This window comes from Protomyctophum bolini (assembly GCF_963924005.1).
Source record: "Protomyctophum bolini genome assembly, chromosome: 10".
In the NCBI taxonomy this organism is placed as follows: Eukaryota; Metazoa; Chordata; class Actinopteri; order Myctophiformes; family Myctophidae; genus Protomyctophum; species Protomyctophum bolini.
Genome location: NC_137871.1, coordinates 16,179,615 through 16,200,887, shown reverse-complemented (window position 1 = coordinate 16,200,887; position 21,273 = coordinate 16,179,615). Strand labels below are relative to the sequence as shown.

General features: G+C 41.7%; 1 protein-coding gene across 1 annotated transcript; it reads left to right on the top strand.

The window, feature by feature from the left end:
• Nucleotides 1–7,653: 7,653 nt before the first annotated feature.
• On the top strand, nucleotides 7,654–20,081 carry slc43a3b (solute carrier family 43 member 3b). Its single transcript, XM_080773727.1, has 13 exons — nucleotides 7,654–7,744; nucleotides 8,123–8,390; nucleotides 8,957–9,086; nucleotides 11,110–11,156; nucleotides 11,249–11,325; nucleotides 12,657–12,749; nucleotides 12,892–13,031; nucleotides 13,150–13,268; nucleotides 13,483–13,626; nucleotides 15,857–15,964; nucleotides 16,416–16,602; nucleotides 17,467–17,590; nucleotides 18,830–20,081. Exons 2-13 carry the CDS (start codon nucleotides 8,204–8,206, stop codon nucleotides 18,938–18,940), a joined length of 1,467 nt encoding a protein of 488 aa, XP_080629853.1. The 5' UTR covers nucleotides 7,654–7,744; nucleotides 8,123–8,203; the 3' UTR covers nucleotides 18,941–20,081.
• Nucleotides 20,082–21,273: the final 1,192 nt, after the last annotated feature.

Below are 21,273 nucleotides of genomic sequence, written 5' to 3'. Positions count from 1 at the left end.
ATGGAATTTTGACATCCTTGTGGATGAGAAGGAACACAACCGCATGCAGGGCCTTACACTTTCAGCATGATAATTGAACCCATTTGTCATACATTTACCAACCCCCACCCCTCTCTGCCTGCTTGTTTTGCTCTGTTTATTTTTGCAGGTGATTGGCGAGCAGTGCTGGATGGTTTGTGGGGAGAAAATGGCCTGCTGCCACTGTGGGTGCATGTGGCACTGGCAGCCTTGATTGAAGTTTATTTTATTTAAGACATGAACATCACAATTACATTGGACAAACCAGATGCATGGTGATTTTCTAAACCTGTCCACAGGAGGCTTTTGTAAAGAAAATGACACAATGACGTTTAGTAGGAGCAAAATATATATATATATATCATAACGGTTGTGCATGTGCATTTTTATTGTCTGCTTGTAATATGAAATTATACGTTTTAATATGGTTGTAGTAGCCTATTGAATTGTGACCATGATGTAGTAGGCTAATAGAGCGAGAAAATAATTGATGCGTATAGGCCTATGTAGTCGTGTGCAGTGACAAGACCAATACATTTCTAATGAAACGAAAAGTATTACATTTTGGTCTCACTGTATGTGCATTTTGTATCAAATTATTTTTAAATCCAAGATATCTGTGCTAGCAGAGTCTGCATGTGTACAAATAGGCCTTCAGCATATTGGCCTACATCTCTAAATGAATGCTATTTTCTTTAAATGATACATTTTAAAGCTTCAATGTTTTAAAAAGGCTACTTTTCAACATACAGTACTGTACTACTGTAGGCTTAGGCTACCTAGGCTACTGTACGTCATTAGAGTTATCATTTCCCTGCATGACAGGTGTCAGGACAGTACAGCGACAGTTTGAGAAATGGTCACGCGAGGGCGCTAACGGTTTAACAAATCTCACGTAGGCCTAAATTACATTTATTTTTTCCGTTTTAAATTAATGTCATGATAAATCCAGCTCCAGCTACTATCGTAGCAGATCGTGGCAGATGATGCACGTTTGCATTCGTGGTGATTTATGCATGAGCAAGAATGGACCTCCAGATACCCCGCTTGGCGAGTCCACCCTACTCCCCAAAAAAGTCTCCTTGGATTATCACTTTAGAACATATAAAATTCTCCAGTCCAATGTTGGCATCCCTGTTTCCCGTGACAGGACAGTATAGGCTGATCGATGCTATCGCTACGCGACACAGTATGATAAATGGTCACGCGAGGGCACTAACAGGTTAACAAATCTCACTTTCTGTCACTGCATCGACCACTTGTTTATATTAAAGTTAACTTTCAATGTTTTTATTTAATTCATTTATTTCAGCTACTTATCGTCTATAGCAGATGCATGGCAAATTTGCATTCGTGGTGATTGTGAGCAAGAAGATATTAATGTCCTGTCTTAAATGTTATTATAATTTGTATATATATCGTTATAACGTATAGCTGTAATGTTTGCACAGCTAAATCACGTACGGTAGGCCTATAGGCTACCTAGCTACAGTAGCTAGGATTCTAGTGTGAAATACACACTAGTAAAATAGCTGTCATGTGTATATTGTGAAATATAGCTGTCCATATATTGAGCAATATTTACATAAGAACTAACTAACATACAACTAAAGGTGTGTAATGTTTGTACCCATGCAGAACAATGCAGGGCCAAGAGGCCGACAGGAGCTGCGTTCATCAGAGGTGAGACACACACACACACACACACACACACACACACACACACACTCACACACACGCAGGCAAGATGTGTTAATGATCGTCCCCCGCGCACAATCAGTAGCAATTCAATTCAATTCAAAGGGCTTTATTGGCATGAGAAAACATACGTTTACATTGCCAAAGCAGAAAGAACAATACAACAATACAGCAATACAATCAAAACAAAAATTATGTACTTTGAAGGTCAGAATCTTCAATAGATCAACTTCTGTGTACCAAGATCACTCGATGCAGGTATAGTGCAGGAATATACACAATGATTAGTCTTTAAGGTGGTTGTGTTCCAATTGATATCCTTCTCCTATCACAGCAACTCACAAATCTTGCTGCTGTGTTTGCACATTGTTGTACTTCGCCCAGCAGATATGGGAGTTTTTTGTCATTGGTCATGTTTTCAAAATCTCCGTGTGTGGTTGTAATCTGTGGGAAGTATGTGTCTCTGATGTCTTGGTACAATGGACAGATGGTTAGGAAGTGTAGCAGTGGGTGCATAGTCTGTCTTCTCTCAGGATACAGGTCTGCCTATGACGGCCTTTCTCGATCGCGAGACTGTGCTCACTGAGTCTAGTGTACCTCACTGATTTTTCTTTGTTTTGGGTCGGTCACGGTGCTCAGGTATTCTGCCACTGTGTATTCTCTGTTTAGGGCCAGATAGCATTCTAGTTTACTCTGCTTTTGTGTTGCTTCTAAAGTAGCACTAAAGGTTTTCAAAGAGATATACCTGACAGTAGGATACAAAGGCTGAAAGCCGCACACTCATAGTTCTCAGGTCTGGTTTTTGTCCTGGTTTTGGCCAGGCAGACGCCTTATTGTAGATACGCCACTGCTCACACATACCAAGACGGTATGAGAAAAATACTTGGCAAGAGAGACATTATCTGAATAATACATGTTATACTTGAGAGCGTGAATGGGCATGAGTATAGGTGATGATATGACTACAATAACTGCTCATCCTGGTATGAAATGGCACTGACAGCTATACAGAATAAGACCACCTGTAATATAGTAGGCTACTGTATAGCCATATGCACTGACTTTAGAATTCATTATTGATTGAATAGTCTAGTCTAGTCTAGAGTTTGTTCTAGGTAGATTACACGATTACATTTTACAGGCATGTATGACAGACTAATGACCATTGAACACTAAATCATGGTCAGTTCTTGCACAATAACTTTGCCTGTCAGTAAATAATAAGGCTGTCTATACTGACAGTACATATGGCTATACAGTAGCCTACTTTAGTCTTTCCATGCAGAACATAATGCTCATTGCTCATTTCCATGATCACGTATGTACATAGGCTATACATGCCACCAAAAGATAGGTCTAGTTTCTGGAATATTTTATGCACTATTTATGTAAGGTTGGCCTGTGTACCTCTTGTACAGTTCTGCTCTCCTGTCTTTCATTTGGCCATACATAGTCTGACTCTTAAAGAAGTTATGCTGTGCAATGAATTTGGAGGCATGCACGCACGCAGGCATGCACGCACGCACGCACGCACACGCACACACACACACACACACACACACACACACACACGCGCACGCACGCACGCACGCACGCACGCACGCACACACACACACACACACACACACACACACACACACACACACACACACACACACACTCTCTCTCTCTTTCTCCTGTGCCTCCCTCATATGAAAAGGGGAAGTGGCATCACTCTTTACACAGCTTCCCTAAAAAGTGGAAGTGGCATCACAGGAAATCACATGAGGAAAGAGTTTCCATGATTAAATAATAAATATACATTTACTAAATCTATTCTAGAAATATAGACTATGCCACCTGACCACCGCCTGCTCTATAACTTGCTGATGTGGGCAGTTTTGTCTGTTGAGCGTCTGTTTGACCGCTGGTTACATGCAGTGACGGAGAGAAGAGCCCAAGTGGGTCATCTAATCCAGTTATATATTTATATTACAACAGGCGGTTCTTCTGACCAAGCAATTGGTTGAAATATAGCTATCCAGCCATGCTGAAATGAGCATGACAGCACACGTAGCCGTTAATAGAAGATTTGAGAACGGATTTATCACATTAGAAATATCATCAGTTCTGGATTAATCACATTAGAAATATCATCAGGTGTGCACATTAGTGATTAGACATAGTTTTGTCAGAGCACAAGCATTATTGGCTTAGGAATGGAACAAAAAGGGCAGGTATACGCTCCTGTATTTTAACATCAGTTATTATGGTGGTACTTGGAGAGCCAAATATTTTCTTAGGTGGTACTTCAGTATAAAAAGGTTGGGAACCAATGATCTAGTCCAGTGGTTCCCAAACCTTTTCGTGTCAAGGACCCCCAAATCAACATGTATTAGGCCATGTGCCAGTGACCCCGATAAGGGGAGATTTATATGGCTCTAGCAGTGATTTTCACACGCATTAGGCTATACGGACCCCCGATTTAATGGCATTTCTACCTCTGGTACCCCAATTTATATTGTAAAACCACTGTTAATTTAACTCTGAGTGTACAAATGGAACCAAATGGACCCGCCCATAATGGTCCATTTGGTTCCAAACTATCATTTAGCTGGTACCCCTGGGGTTCCCCGGACCCCACTTTGGGAACCACTGATCTAGTCAATCAATCTATCTTTATTTCAGACCCAGGGAGATCCATACAGTATATCACAATTAAACAACACAAAAATAACAGGAAATAAATAAATAAAATGCACATATCCCACACTGTTCAGTTTCTGACATACCCGTACAAACATGTGCGACAATGGTTCCACAATCTAGATGAGAACCTAAGCGAAGTGCGTGTAGGGTCCGTTATGACAGCGATGATATCATTTAGTGACTCAGATGCCCTACACATGAACCTGTACATAAGGTTACGTAGCAGCAGAGCAGGTATAGGTACCCCGACACTAACAAACATCTGACTTGCACTGGAGCTTCTTGGAACTCTCAGCAGCAGCAGCCTCATGCAGTCACATGAAAGGGAGCTGACTTCCCCCATTTTACACTCATCGTCTGGTGAGCATACCAGAACACCAAGATTGTGACTAAGAACCTGGGGATCCCTCTTTGTGCTAGTTTTAAAAATAGCTTAGTGTTATTATTTAGTGTGACATATTTCACCTTTACTGGCATTTAGCTATCTTGCACAGTTTACACTATAGGCCTATCGTGCGTGTGTGTGTGTGTGTGTGTGTGTGTGTGTGTGTGTGTGTGTGTGTGTGTGCCGTGTGCGTGTGTGCGAGTGTGTGTGCAATTGCGTGCATGTACTGTATGTGTGTGTTTCATTGATATTTTGGAATGTTATTGTAATGTTAGCGCTCATTTATGTATGCATATAGGGAAGTGGGACTTGTGAGTGTTGTTGAGGATGAAGTCTTGTGATGAATATTATTAATAGTGTCACTTGCGTTGAATTGCATCACTGTTCTATGTCACTATAGGTCCTTCAACGGAGATAAGCGGGAGGCGTCATAAGGCGTCCTGTGGCACTGAGTGAATTAATAAGGAATTATGGGGTAACACTTTCTATGAAACGATGTGTTTTTAATGCATTATAAAGATACTTATTCATTATAATCTGCTTATAAGAATTAGTTAAGCACTCATGACATTACTAATTTTATTGCATTATAATACCACAGGGACGCAATTCCCTGATCAGCGAGTCTCAGGTTTGATTGCTGGCTGGCTGAATGTGAGACAATCAAGTTTAAAATATGCAGTTCATATACGGTTCCAGCCTGATTCGACCGTCAAAGGTCGAACAGTGGAACCTTATGAACCAACCATTATCATAAAACATATATAGTGTCACGATCCGTGACATTTTCTGTTGTGCTTTTGTTTTGTAGTATTTTTGGTCCCTTGGTTTCCTCTGTTGCTTTTGTTACCTGTGTTGTCTCACCACCTGTGATTATTAGTTTTCTCCACCTGTGTCTTGTTTGTCTCTCAGCCAATCCCTATGTTGATTTTGTTAGTTGTTCACCTGTGTCTAGTCAGTCTTTGTATATATATGCCCCAGTGTGTTTCAGTCCTTTGTCAGATCCTCAATGTAAGTCAGCGTGTTTATTCCTTGTGTTTCTCCTCGTGTATTCTTGCTCCCGCATGTATTTAATTCTACTATTAAAACCTCTTGCATCGTACTTAGCCTCTGTTTGTCTGTCCTGCACTTGGGTCCTATCTCTCCTTGTCTCAAACTGTGACATACAGAAAAAATCACACCCGTGTGAACTGAATGGTGCATCGCTCTCTCTCTCGCTCTCTCTCGCTCTCTCTCTTGCCCTCTCTCTCTTTCGCTCTCTCATTAGCAGGCAACAGTGCAGCACTAATACTATCTCTCTGTTTCTGGCAAACAGCGCCCCTACTGGTACTAACAGACATTGCTGTTCCTTGGAGTGGTTGCACCACTCAAAAAAGCAGGGAGTTATTTGACAAAACAATTGGATCAGATTGTTCTTGCCACCAGACAGCAACACAGGGGTGTGTCTGCGTAATAATGATACTATAATAATATAATTTAATAATTATAGTAATAGAAAATCTGCTGGAATCTTGGCTTTGTGTTGAATTGAACCAAAAGCTTCCACCATTCTGACTCCTCACCTCTCTGGTTATGTAAAAGAAAAAAGCATTTGAGTATAGCACAGAAAAGTATTGTAGTTGATGACAGAGATTCATAATGCCAAATTTGGTTTAAAATGGCAACTGTAGCCTATAGTTTAGGCTACATTGTGTAGTTCATTTATTTGACGTATTTTACTTGAGAGAGGAAATTCTTTCCATGCACAGCCTTTTGCAAACAACACGTGGGTAACACCCACAAACAACACATAGTGGACATAACAAAAAAAGACAATGAAATCATACTACAAAAATATAAACATCCCAAACACATGCTGTGGTTCTCCAGGGGGGAGAGTGAGGCCAATTAGCTGTCTGAAATCTAATATTCCTATCTATGAGTGTGTCCATTTTGTTGTGAAATCTGTGAAGTATGAGATGTGAGAAATGACAGTGAAATTGTTGTGAAAAGAATAGAGATAAGGTTGGGTGTAGCACAAGTCAGGCTGTGGGCAGCCTGGCTTGTAGCCTAGGGTCTGCAAATAACTTGGTACTCGGGACAACAAGTCATTAGATGGTGGACCAGAACATAATCATTGTCATTTAAGAAATTTTAACAAAAAACAAAATAAAAACTTGGGAGAAATGGAACTTGCGGCAGACCACCTTATACAATATAACGTGCGCGTGTGTGTGTGTGTGTGTGTGTGTGTGATCAAAATGTTACAGCCTACAGGTGTAGATAGAAAATATTCATGTTGAGCAGGCCACAACCTTGAGTGGTGAACTAGACTAGAGCACAAATTACAAAGTTTTAAAAGAACATTGTATCTGGACAAATTTGGTTCTTTCATAGAATAGGAGCTCAAGGTCTTTCCTTAGATATGGAAAGAAACAATGTGAAACAATTGCATGTCATTCGCTTTCAAAATGGATAAAAGCATTCTTCAGGTGTTGGTGCATGGTAGATTCTAAATGTGGACATAATAGCCTATGTGGGACAGTCACTGTCAGATATTGTACATTATTTAAAATATCCTAACCTTTGGGACAGATATTATTGCTGGTGGGCCAGTTCTGGCCCATGGGCCACCTATTGCCTACCACTGACATAGATGGTGCCATGTGTAAAGATAACATTTGAGGGAAAAACCAGGGAGACCGAAATGTGTTCTTGGGTATAACTTGTCAACTCTGAAGTCATAAATGTTTATTCTCTATATGCTAGCCCTTTCCATTCCAGGGAGTAGATGTATGTTTGTTTTCTTCAGAGAGAGTGAAAGAGGAGGGGAAACGGGGGCTTGGGGAGGGAACTTTGGGGAGAAGGGGAAGGAAGAGTTGTAGTATAAAGCCACAGAGAGAGACAGTGAGCCAAAGGGCGAGATTGTTGAATTGCGAAAGTTTGCGAAACCACAGTGAGGTTGAGCTGTGAGCTGTGAGTATTTGTAGTATTTGTAGGATTGTGCAACTAAACAGTAATGCATTTTCTTTCCCAGAATTATGTATTTTTTTGTTTTGGAGAAATGTTATTTGTTGATTGCTACAGTATATATGGTTGTCTGCATTGTACTCAAGGCACTCAATGAAGTCGTCATTATAATGGACTATCATCTGAATAAGAATGACTTCAGACAATGTTTGAATTCAGGACTCGGTTTGTTTTTGTGTTGAGCTAACCAAGCTGTTTCCATTTGATCATGCTCAGATTGCTTTTCCTTGTATAGTCATTTTCCACCTGCTTTGTGACTATATATTTTATCCACAGAAGTTAGTGTTAGTGCTTAGTAATTCTTTCTCTCTCCATTTCTCTCAGGTAAAGTCAGGAAAACTGTCTGATCCTTTATGCAGCTGTGCTGCAGTGTACTGTAGAGATAGAGCTTGTGTGTGAGGGACGATGCTGGCTTGTGAGGGCACCTCAGGGGTGCGTCGCTGGTTCACCCTAGCTACAGGTCTGGTGGAGTGCCTGTGTTTCGCTGGGGCTTTGTTCGGGTGGGCTTCCCTTGTTTTTGTCCTCAAGACGGAGGGCTACTTCAGTTCGCTGTGTGTCAACACAACAGATGTCAACGGAACACTTGTAATAGGTAAGTGCTGCTCACTCTGGTCTTCTTGTATATCCTTTTGACTTCAGATTTCCAATGGGCTAAGATTAGTGCTTTCGTAACACTTGCTGCTATGCATCCCATATACATGATACCTCCCACTGTTTCTCAACCAATGGTCCATGGACTACTAATAATTTCATAATAATAATGACTCAACCAGACAATCCAGTGCACTTCTCACCTGCACCTCCAACTTGTCAGTAAATGACTACATGGACGTGCTGAAAACCCCTGTTTATAGCAATACCCTTTTGCAGGCAAGATCCATGTAGAAGTTAATGACTGTGTTCTTTTACCAATCGTGTTCATAATGTTATGTGTAATATGTGTTAAGAAGGATGTACATATTCAAACAGGGGCATGCAGGGATGCCTGCAGAAACTGTCAATACCCCCCCACACAAACACAGACGCACGCACGCACACACAGGTCACAAGGGGTGAGCATGAGAATCTTTCTGTTCCATTATCACTGTTCCAACTTCCAACTAAATCCCAGCCCTGTTTTATCCTCTCTCTCTCTCTCTCTCTCTCTCTCTCACACAGACTGCAGTGGACAGGATGAGCAGTTCTCATTGGTCTTCACCGTCGCATCCTTCATGAACAACTTCTCGACACTGCCCAATGGCTTCCTGTTTGACCACTTCGGCACTACAGTGGCTCGACTGATTGGAATGTGAGTTTGATTGTTTGGCTGGATGGATGAAGAATGAATGGGTGAATCAGAATATAAAATATTGAAACTGCAATAAGTGGAAATTTTACTTTTGTTTTTGTTGGATGGCAACAGAATCAAACCGTTTTAAATAGCATACAAATCACTTTAATCTTTATTTGAATGCTAAATTTTGATAAGCAACATGTCACATCCACTTGAGCTACTTGCTTCTTAAGAACACTTCCCTTTAAGCTTTGTATGAAGTGTTGCACATTTGCATATAACTAATGATTGATCACTAATTAGCTCAAGTTCAACATATTGATTATAAAACCTGGTGTGACTCGAATCCTTGGGGGAAGGTTTATGACAGAATGAAGTAAACAAATAAGTTGGTCTGTTGACGCTTCAGTTAAACCCTGTTCAAGATTCATGCCTTTTTGGTTCAGCTGTAGAACAGTGCGTGTCTGCATGCAGAAGCCTGCCTGGTGATCCAAAAGAATGACAGGTGTTGATACTGTGACAATGTGAAGTGAAATAGAGAACCAGGCCGTGCAGCATTTAGCAGTTATTAACACAGTGTAGTTACAGACAGTAAGGCCTCTGTCTGCCCTCCCCTCTACATCTCCACATGACTGGTCTTCCTCCCCTGCTTCTTCACTGTCATTATCTGTATAATAGTTAAGCTTTTACCATTTTTGCTATATTTTCACTCAATCGACTCTTTCTTTCTTTCTTCCTTTCTTTCTTCCTCTCCCTTTCTGTTTATGTCTCCTCTTCATGCCTTTCTATCTCTCTGCATTTATAATGTGATGATCACATTGTGATTTATGTGGTTTTCTTCAAGTCCCATTTAACTCTGTGGGGTTGCCATGTTTGTGTGTTTGCAACAGCAGCAGAGATCTGATTCTTGGGGAGAGGGGAGAAATGGTTTGTAGCTTGTGTTTGAGCATGTTCATGAATGCATGTCAGCGGTATGAGTGTGAGCTAGCGTAGTCATGTCTGTGCATGCAAGTCACGAAAACTCATTCATACATGACAACTGGACAAGCACAGATACAAGTAGTGTGATAAAGAAAGAACAAGGTCAAAATAGTTCTGCAGAAGGCTACAATGCTTCCGAGGTTTCCTGGGTAACAGGTTGCCAGGCAGAGCGGTCAGCAAAAAATGGACACACAATGAACATGCCTAGGAATGAGACTTTACGAGCCAGAGAACCACACAGTGGGAATGTTTGTGTGAAGAGTAAGACCCAGAAGCAAAGGGAGCTCCAGGATTGAGGGTTACTGAGACAGTTACTAAGGACCTGCTCTTGAGTTTGACGAATTAAGGAGCGCGCAAGACATGGGGCAGCACTATGCAGTGAACTGGCACCATCTGTGACCTCACCAATCGCTGTAGCCTTTACAACAAGATGGGTGCAGTCACAGATGGGGCTAGCAAAGATCTGAATGGCTGTTTGAATTGTTACGTGTGTGTGTGTGTGTGTGTGTGTGTGTGTGTGTGTGTGTGTGTGTGTGTGTGTGTGTGTGTGTGTGCGCGCGCGCGCAAGGTTTGGTCCTAGGGTTGGCAGCACTCACTATCGTTTCACAGACCTAATCTGTGATAACAAACTCCTCTAGTTGGTCCTAAGCTCATCCATGTGTTTCCACTAAGAGAGGGTGGAGGGGAAATTAAAAGCCAAGGAGCACAAATAGACAGACACAGGGAGGTGAGGAGGAAGGTTGAGATGTGAGACAGAACCCCTGGCTTGGGAAGGGGCCAGGAAAAATGTAGGCTAGAGCCTTTCCAGACAAGTCCAGATCAAGTACAAAGCTGAAGAGGAGAGGTGACAAGGTTCAACCTGCAATTGAACAATGCCAAGCAGTTGTTGAGCCACAGCCACAGGTGATTTTAGCATTGTCCTTTTACCTGTGTAATGATGTTAATCATTCTATTTAGTGTTGTTTCTTATCTTCTTGTGCGCTCTCCCACCTCACCGTCCTATGTGTGATTCATTTACTAGCCCTTAAGTACGGTCATTATCTCTCTCTCCCACCAGATTACTCTACACCCTGGGTAGCTTGTTTGTGGCATTCTCAAGTGCAGGTTAGTCCTTATACCTCCATCTTGCTAGACGCTCACATTGAACAACAACTGAAAATGAGTTGTGGATGGTCACATTACCTTTTCTCCCTCAGCTCTTTCCAACCTTCTCTTCCCCGCTCTCTCCTTCATCGCTGTGGGAGGCATCTTGTTCCTGATAACCAACATGCAGGTATGGTACTGAAGTTGTCATATCACTTTTAGGCTTTCGGCTTTGTCTCTACTTGAGACCTCTAAACACAGACACTTGGGTAGCTTCTACTTAAGGGTTGTGAGTGCTGTTGCTGATACATAAAATACCACAAAGCAGCATGTTGATAAAATAAATGTCAGCAGCCAATGTTTTTGAAAATCAGCAGCTCCATCTCTCTCTTCGATATGCTCGCTTTCATCTCAATTGTGTCTCTGCTGTGTCTAGGCTGTCTAAAGTGGCAGAGAATTATTATTTTTCAATTTCTCTCACAGTCCACTGTTTTTTCAGGAAAGGGAAAGGAATGAAAATCAACCAAAAAAGAGGCAATATTCAATGAACCAATAGCTCAAACTTATAAACTTATAAAGCAGCGCGTCTTTACACTTACTGCTGACATTTTCAATTGACAACTAGAAAGTCAAATCAGAGTTCCCCAGACGATTCCATATTTTTAGCAGATCTGCTTTTTTTGGCGCACAACTAAATCTAACTTTAGCACACTGACCCTTCTTACTAATGTAAAGGACGGTACAGTGCAATAACACATGGTGTAATGACCCTGACCTATGAGGGAGAAGAGTCCCATGACCCATCCTCAGGAAATATGTTTTGAGAAAGCCTGCTCCCTCAACTTTCTCAGTAGGGGGTGGGATCCGTAGCCCATTCACTTGTAGCCTATTGATCACAAAGGCAGCTTCAGGTTAAGCTTAAATATGATTATTTTCTTTCTTTTTTTATGTTTTTTTGCGGCTTTATTTTATATATTTTATAGAGAGACAGACAGTAGGTTGACAGGAGATGGGGGAGTGACATGCAGTAAAGGCCGTCGGGATCGGGAGTCAAGCGAGCGGCACACTGCCAGACTCGGGCTACCGGCCAAGGTGCCTGGACCGCTGAGCCACGGCCCAGGCCTAAGATATATGATGCTGTGATATGATCAAAGTATAATCTGTGCACTCCATTTAATGAGTGATACGGTATGAGATAGGAACGGAAGCGCAGCGAATATGCCAAGGAATGGGACCTTATGAGCCAGAAAACATTTTTGTGTGAAGATGGGAGTAGCAAAGCTGTAGGAATAAGGGTTACTGAGACGTGCTTGCTATGGAACCAGCTCTTGAGGTTGGAGAAAGAATGCATGAGACAGGGGCAGGGCAGGCATATACAAAGAACATGACAGTCAGTTCAGACAGAATGAGGTCATGTTGCACACATTACCTCTGGCTGTGAGAATCAATGGCAATTTTGGAATATATGTTAACTTGTAATGAAATATACACTTTCTATTTGCGTCTCTTTATCTACTGCAGGTTGGGAACCTATTTGGCTCCCATCGCTCCACCATCATCACTCTGTATAACGGAGCTTTTGACTCATCCTCAGCCGTCTTCCTCGTTGTCAAGGTAAAATATGCATTGTCACGCACGCACGCACTCGTCTCCTTGTCACAAATGAATACCTGAGGCTATAGTATCTTCTCAGAAGGTGCTGAGGAAATGATGTTATTAAATCACAGACAGCATCCCTCCTGTTCTTCCTCTTTAGTTGCTGGTTGAGTCGGGTGTTTCTCTGCGTGCCTGCTTCCTCTTCATGTCTACATGTGGTGTCATTCACCTGCTCAGGACCTTCCTACTGATGCCCAGATCCAGGATTCCCTACCCCTTACCTGACGGCTATACATATGGGTAAGACATTAAAACCAAGGTGCTTAAGTCTGTGCAGGATCTGTCTCTGACCCAGGTTTGAATCCAGGGCAGGTTACAGATTACAAATGAATGGTATGGTGGACCTTTGCTCTGCCAGGGTGACCTGCGGAAAAACGAAAACCATCAGTCCTGAGCTGGAGGGAGCTAAAGCTCATGTACAGGGTGACAACGCTGCAGAGGATACACCACTCGACAAGATCAGCCCTCCAAAGAAAGGTGTGTATTGTATACACGATATGATTCTCAATAATGTCTAATTCCAAGGACCCCAAATAATGTCCCATTGTGACTCATAAAAATGGGTCTGCGACACTGTTTGGGAAACACTGGTATATACTGTTGACTGCATAGCAGACTGACTTCTCGAATTTCCTCCATTCTCTGTCAATGTCTTGCTTTCCTTCTTTTCCTGGGTCTGGGTCTCCGCCAGAGAGAAGTTTCAGAGAGTGCGTACTATCCACGTTCTTCCTGTGGCACCTGCTGTGGCTGTCAGTCATGCAGCTCAGACACCTCCTGTTCATCGGCACCCTCAACCCCATGCTGGGGAGACTGACCATGGGAGAGCCCCCACTGGGTAAAAACATACACACACACCCTCAACCCCACAGAGACTGACCATGGGAGAGCCCCCACTGGGTAAAAACATACACACACACCCTCAACCCCACAGAGACTGACCATGGGAGAGCCCCCACTGGGTAAAAACATACACACACACCCTCAACCCCACAGAGACTGACCATGGGAGAGCCCCCACTGGGTAAAAACATACACACACACCCTCAACCCCACAGAGACTGACCATGGGAGAGCCCCCACTGGGTAAAAACATACACACACACCCTCAACCCCACAGACACAGAGACTGACCATGGGAGAGCCCCCACTGGGTAAAACATACACACACACCCTCAACCCCACAGAGACTGACCATGGGAGATCCCCCACTGGGTAAAAACATACACACACACGCTCAACCCCACAGAGACTGACCATGGGAGAGCCCCCACTGGGTAAAAACATACACACACACCCTCAACCCCACAGACACAGAGACTGACCATGGGAGAGCCCCCACTGGGTAAAAACATACACACACATCCTCAACCCCACAGACACAGAGACTGACCATGGGAGAGCCCCCACTGGGTAAAAACATACACACACACCCTCAACCCCACAGACACAGAGACTGACCATGGGAGAGCCCCTACTGGGTAAAAAATATACAGTAAACACAAACAGTGGTGGAAAGCAACTAAGTATATCACGTACTGTACTTTTATTTCCATTTTTCAAAACGTTATACTTCTTAATCCACTATATATCTCAGAGGCAAATACTCAAATACTACAAATACATGACAGCTTTACAATGGTGTAAAGTAGTATAATTTTGAGGTATTTGTACTTTACTTTCTTTTCTCCAATACTTTTACTTCTACTCCATCACATCTCAGAGGCAAACTTACCTTTACTTCACTACATTTATTTGAAAACTTTAGTTACTATTTACTTTGTAGATTTTGCATTGCCCACTTCAGCCCTATATACATTTCGGTCATTTGAAAATAGCTGATCTACAAGCTCACAATACATAGCAATGCAATGTATTGTGAGCTTATAGATCTGCTGTTTTCAAAAGAGGTTTATTTGCTAACTTGAAATGGGACATTCTGCATAATGAGTACTTTCTACTTTTGGTACTTTAAGTACATTTTGATACCAATACTTTTGTACTTTTACTAAAGTAAATTTTGAATACCGTACATTTACTTGTAACAGAGTAGTTCTACATTGCAGTATTGATACTTTTACTTAAGTAAAACATGCAAGTACTTTTTCCACCATTGCAGCTTTAGTTACTATGCAGATTTAGATTATTAATACAAAACTTACACTAGCCTCTAACACTATTTTATACCAGCTCACAACATCAACTATTTTTTAAAAGGTATTACAAATTTGTAAAGAATTTAGTACGTGTACAGTTGTACTTCATATTACATTTTGAATAGAGAGAGTATTTCTACATTGTGGTATTGCAAATTAATTCAGTTCTTCTACCACTGCACGCAAACACACAAACATTCTCAATGTTACATAAACCCCTAACAGACCACAAAAAACATTTCATAGTCATCAATCTTCTTCCCAAATAACTGTGTCTAGAAACACTCTAGTGAACCCAGGCAGAGTACTGGATTAACAACAGAATTGCATATGGGCTAAGTTTAGTGCTTTTGTAACACTTGCTATGCATCCCATGTGTATACATCCGACTGTTTACATCCCACTCTACCAATGGTCCATGGACTACTAATTATGTCCTAATAATAATGACCCAACCAGACAATCCATCTGGTCATGGTCAGGGACCACATGCAATATCTCCAAGGACCACCAGTGGTCCACGGACCACCTGTTGAAAACCTCTGCTTTAAATGAATGAATGAATCTTAGAGTTCCTATTCTGGGGCGAACATGTAGGGTTTACTTATACATGTAAGACAAGTGCAGTGAAATACAATTGTGGTAAGGTCCACAAATACTGTGCTGAAGTAACAAGATAAGAAATGTTCTGAACCATCAACCCTTGTAGGTTATAAAGGTACTGAAAGGTTAGAGGCCACACAGATACTGACAGGTTACACAGTACTGACAGATTGCACTGCTACTGATATGCCACACTGGTACTGATAGGTTACCATGTTGATTACCGGTAGGTACATTGTTGAATTAGTGATGCTGCATTCTATTTCGTCTACTCTAAACTGTCTCTTCCATGGCTATGTGTCCTTGCAGTGAGCCAGTACCTCAATGCATTTGCGGCGACCCAGCTGTGTGGTGTGCTGTGTGCTCCCTGGAACGGACTGATCTTTGACAGACACAAGGGCAAGCCTAGAGCCGCAGGTAAAAGTCTTGACAGCTAAACAGTGAAGCCAGAAAAACATACATGAAAAGTCACTGGTTTGTATAGTTTTTTGCATTTTCTCCCCCAATCTTGTCATTGCCAATAGTCACTGTGACTTGGGAAGGGTATAGGACAGGGGTTCCCACATTTTTCATCTCGAAACCCAAAAGACAAATTTGGTGTCTGACCCAAACCTACAAAAATACATAATGAATTATATATATTGTAAATTATTGCCTGGCCAGATATTATCACCTGTGAGCCAGTCCTGGCCCATGGGCCACCTATTACATACCACTGTGTTAGGATTCAGGGCATTTAAGGGTTTGGTTAGCAAGTTACAAGCAGGTCAATGAAAAGATAATAGGGTCATTGGGGTAAACAATTACATCGCCACAATGATACTGATACTGAGTGTGTGTGTGTGTGTGTGTGTGTGTGTGTATATAGGTGAGAGTGAGCGAGAGGCAGACCTAAGGGCATCGGTCCTCTCTCTGTTCCTGACGGCGCTGCAGTGTGTGCTGTTCTCTCTCTGTGCCACCATACCTTTCCTGCCCCTCCAGTACCTCACCTTCATCCTGCAGGTGCTCAATCGGTCCTTCCTGTATGGTGGCAACGCAGCCTTCATCTGCATTGCGTGAGTGGTGCACACACACGCACGCACACACACTCATGGGCGCAAACCTACACACACACACACACACACACACACACACACACACACGCACGCACAACATCTATTAAATGTCAGTTCCACTACTTCTCAGATTGTACCCTTTACTCTTCAAAACTAAACTAAACTTTAGAAAAAACAACATGTGAAATTGGACATTCTGCATATTGGGTTTTACTTTAGGTAAAAGAAAAATCAGAGTAGGCCTATTTCTTCCATTGCTGCCAAGTGGTGCTTAGCCAAGGCTAAGCAGAACATGAAAGACACTCAACACCCCAACCACATGTAATCTGTTCACCCTGTTACCGTCGGACAGGCGATACCGCATGTATCAAATGCCAATAGAACAGACAAAAGCTATCCGGCTGCTGAATAAGAACTGAGCCGTGTCGCACATGTCTGTACATTTCCACCCGTTGTACTGTACTGTACCTATTACCTGTGCTACTCTTTAGAACCGCTTCAGTTATTCAATGCCGCCACTAGATGGCCACATCAGTCTCTCACATGCTTACAGGCCCAGTATGCATTTATGATTGTACAGATACATTCCCACTCCAATATATTTATTATGTCATGCATATTTTACGTCTGCTGCTGCAGACCACTGTCAATTTATGCATATTTGATATTTGTTTTTTTACCCTTACTTTCACTCTTCTAATTCGTTCTAATCTAAAATGCTTGCACAAACAAAATGATTGTACCTTTTCACCAGCTCTATTTATTTCCTCATTTCCACTGGAACTGACATAACCGTGTGTGTGTGTGTGTGTGTGTGTGTGTGTGTGTGTGTGCGTGTGTGTGCGTGCGTGCTTGCGTGTGTAGGTTCCCGCCATGTCACTTTGGGAAGCTGTATGGCCTGGTCATGGCTCTGTCAGCGGTGTTCTCCCTGCTGCAGTACCCCTGTGTCGCTCTGGTTAACGGAACCTTGGGAGGTGACCCGTTCTACGTAAGTACATGGACCGGACCGCCCTTATTTGGTATAGTAATCCCAGAGGAGGATATCAGCATTCGCCCCTACGCTGCTAGCCTGCCATAGCAGCACCACTTGATCAGTGGGTGGAAAAAGTACTCAAGATTCCAAAAGTAAAAGTAGCCTACTAATTGTGCAGAATGTCCCATTTAAAGTTTTCAAATGTATAATAATCTGAAAATAGGAGATCTACAAGCTCATAATGTGTCATGGTGCGACACACTGTGAGCTTGTAGATCTGCTATTTTCAAATGGCTGAAACTCTTAATGTATGTTTTGTAATAATAATCAAAATCTACAAAGTAACTAGCAACTAAAGTTTTCAAATAATTGTAGTGGAGTAAAAGTACAATATTTGCCTCTGAAATGTAGTGGAGTAGAGAAGTAAAAGTACTGGAACGTACAAATACCTCAAAATTGTACTTAAGTAAATGTACGTATATTTACTTTCAACCACTGCTGTTAATCACAGGGTGATGTGGACAGCAGTTGTTTGTTGCTCTATGTTGAGTGCGCGGCTGCACGCACACGCAGAATTCAGTCAATTCGTCAATTCACTACTAGTCCGGCAGTCGAGGTGGACGGGTGGGAAATTTGGTCTTTTTTATTGGCCTAAAATATTGTCTATATACATATATTCATGAATCCACTTGCTGACCGGGTGTAGGTATTGGGCAATTTTAGGCGTTTCTTGTGATCCTACCATTAACATCCATATGGCAGGCAAAAATGACAAACTTTCCTTTCGCTATAAGTAGCATGTAAGGGGTTTTCATGATGATTCTGAATCCATTACAAGCATTAGTTTTGCACAAAATACACTCTTTGGGCTAATAACAGCCATAGCCACTTGCCCAAAATGTGCTGACCTAATCACATTTGTGCTGACCTCATCACATTTGTCATGACGTCTATGGCCGTTTTTAGCCCAAGGAGTGTTTTTTGTGGAAAACTAATGCTTGGAATGGATTCAGAATCATGAAAACCCCCTATTTTGACATGTCACATGCTAATTTTTGACAATTTTGCCTGCCATAGGATGTTAATGAAAAAGAAAAGCCCAATAGTGACAGCCGGTCAGCAAGTAGATTCATGAATGTATGTATCGGTATATAGACAATATTTTAGGCCACTAAAAAAGACTATTTACCAAATGTCCCATGAGTACATGCCTGCTGGCAAGTACTCATTCCCTCTCTGTCTCTACCCATACAGGTGAATGTAGCATTGACCCTGCTCAGCCTGCTGGCATTCATTCATCCCATCTCTGTCTACCTGCACTGCCGTCGCCTGGCTGATGCCAGAACCAAAGTCAATGCTTCCTAACTAGCTCCTGGTGAAGGCGCTCCGTGAAAAGAGAAGCCCTGACAATCGACTATTCAACCCCACCATTCTACAAGCCTTACCTCGTATTAATTTAGTTTGGTAAATGTTGAAGAGTTCTGTCAGCTATATATTGACTGTTTGACTGTTCACACATAATATTTATTGGATTTTTTTTATATTTCTCTCAATTTCTCAAATATTCTTCTTAGGCTTTTCTGCTTTTGTCTCATTTACATTCTTTCTTTAATCAATTAACACACTCAGTGGAGGTCGGAAATATAATTATTGTTTTCTCTGAGGTAACTTGAAAGAGATATTTTCGTTTTGGTTATACATTCCCTGTTAGGGACCATAGACTGTAAAAAAGATGGACAAAGCGTTCCCTGGGTCTAACATGGACGTAAAATGAAGCCTGTAATTCCTTGCACTGTAAGTCGCCATATTTCTAGATCCGTTTGGGCCCAGCTGGCCATTGGCTGGCCCAGACAACGAGGCGGGACTTCCCCCCCTTACTCTTCGTTGGTTTTTATTTTGACTGATAAATGGGACCATAGTTTTCCAAAAAGAATATTATGACATGGGAAATGAGACTTTAAACTAGTGACTGGAAGCAGAAAGTATTCATGACCATGTTTATTAATACAGTCTAGGACCAGGTGAAGTTGGGCCCAAATACATGGGCCTCTATGGAGCTATGGTTTTTTTTGGGCGCCACAACAGGCCATTATATGAACTTTCAGGAAGTCCCGATTTCTTTAGTGGCTTCACGAAATATCTGTCTGACTGCCCCCCTGTTAGGGACAGACAGCCGTTTCAGATATCTGCTTGTTTTACACACGTGGACTTTTTTGTGTCCAAACAACATGCACTAACACAAGCACTTAGCGAGAATGTAAACAGACCTGGTCCATTTATAAGAACCTTTTCTGCACTGATGTTGACTGACAAATTGACATACAGTAGTGCTAATATAAAAACAGTGAATGTCTTATATCTGAAATTTCATGTGCAGCTGCTACAATTGTATTATAATGCTTCATGTTGTCTCTTATATCAGTATTTTTCTACATTTGAAACCTGTAGCACAGCAGTTTTATTGTATACCGTACTGTACTTTCCTTAAAAAGGGAAATAAAAACAGTTGTACACAGAAATTAGCACTTACGTTTGCATTATTATAATGTGGAAGGGAGAAGGAGAGGTAAATAACCCAGCCTGTCATGGTCTTATTATGGTATAATACAACACCTGAGAACAAATGATCTTTGCTTTTAAGTTTTAAATACTATATTACCATACCGTATTCTTATGTGGTTGGATAAGACTTCAAATATTTAGTGTGTGAGTATGAATGTTGACTGTTATGGAGGCTGAGATCTCTCACGAGAGAAAAAAGATTTTCTTTTAACTGAATGGGTTTCCAGATTGAGATAGCTTGAGATCGCAATGTCATCACGTTGGATGCCAAGCTATACCTCCTTGACCTATAGTAGACCTCTGGGAATAGATGTGTGCCAGTTGTTGAACTTCTCTTTTTTCGCGAGCGAGCGATCCCGGATGTGACGATTTAAAAATGAAAGATTTCATGAACAAATGGATGACAGGAATAGAATGTGAGGGTGTTGAGTCTGGGATAAAAATAAGCCATGAATGATCTGTTCTTCCTGATGGACAGATTCAATCTGTTGAAGAAATGGAAGGAGGGAATATCTTCAAATCATGACAGGCTCATCACAGACAGGCTGGCTTGTCAGAAACTGTAAGAATTTGTGCTGCTGTATTGACAGATTAAATCATCACTTTCCCATCTGCTCTGGTGGTAACTACACAGATCTCCATTCTGTTCAAGGTCATCAGATAAGATTATCTCATCTTCACCACTTGAACCCTCACAGATGGAGCTGTGAATAATCTGAGAAAACATCAGAACTAGCCTATAAGATTATAGATCTAATATTTTATTCTTCATTTATTTAGAGTAGCCAATCATTTTTTACCCCATTCTTTCTCCCCAATTTAGTACGGTAGTTATGCCAATTAATTTCTCCCCACACACATTTCTGTGTGTCTCTGCTGTTGTATCCTATTGACTCACCTACCAGTGGGGAGCCCCCACCGGGAGGACGTACTGTTGTATTGACAGATTAAATCATCACTTTCCCATCTGCTCTGGTGGTAACTACACAGATCTCCATTCTGTTCAAGGTCATCAGATAAGATTATCTCATCTTCACCACTTGAACCCTCACAGATGGAGCTGTGAATAATCTGAGAAAACATCAGAACTAGCCTATAAGATTATAGATCTAATATTTTATTCTTCATTTATTTAG

Bases quoted from the DNA above. Each gene is read 5' to 3' on its own strand.
- slc43a3b (XM_080773727.1), top strand. From the start codon at position 8,204: ATGCTGGCTTGTGAGGGCACCTCAGGGGTGCGTCGCTGGTTCACCCTA. The intron at 16,603-17,466 runs GTGAGTGGTGCA...TTGCGTGTGTAG, and splicing joins GCAGCCTTCATCTGCATTGC to GTTCCCGCCATGTCACTTTG. The intron at 17,591-18,829 runs GTAAGTACATGG...CTACCCATACAG, and splicing joins TGGGAGGTGACCCGTTCTAC to GTGAATGTAGCATTGACCCT.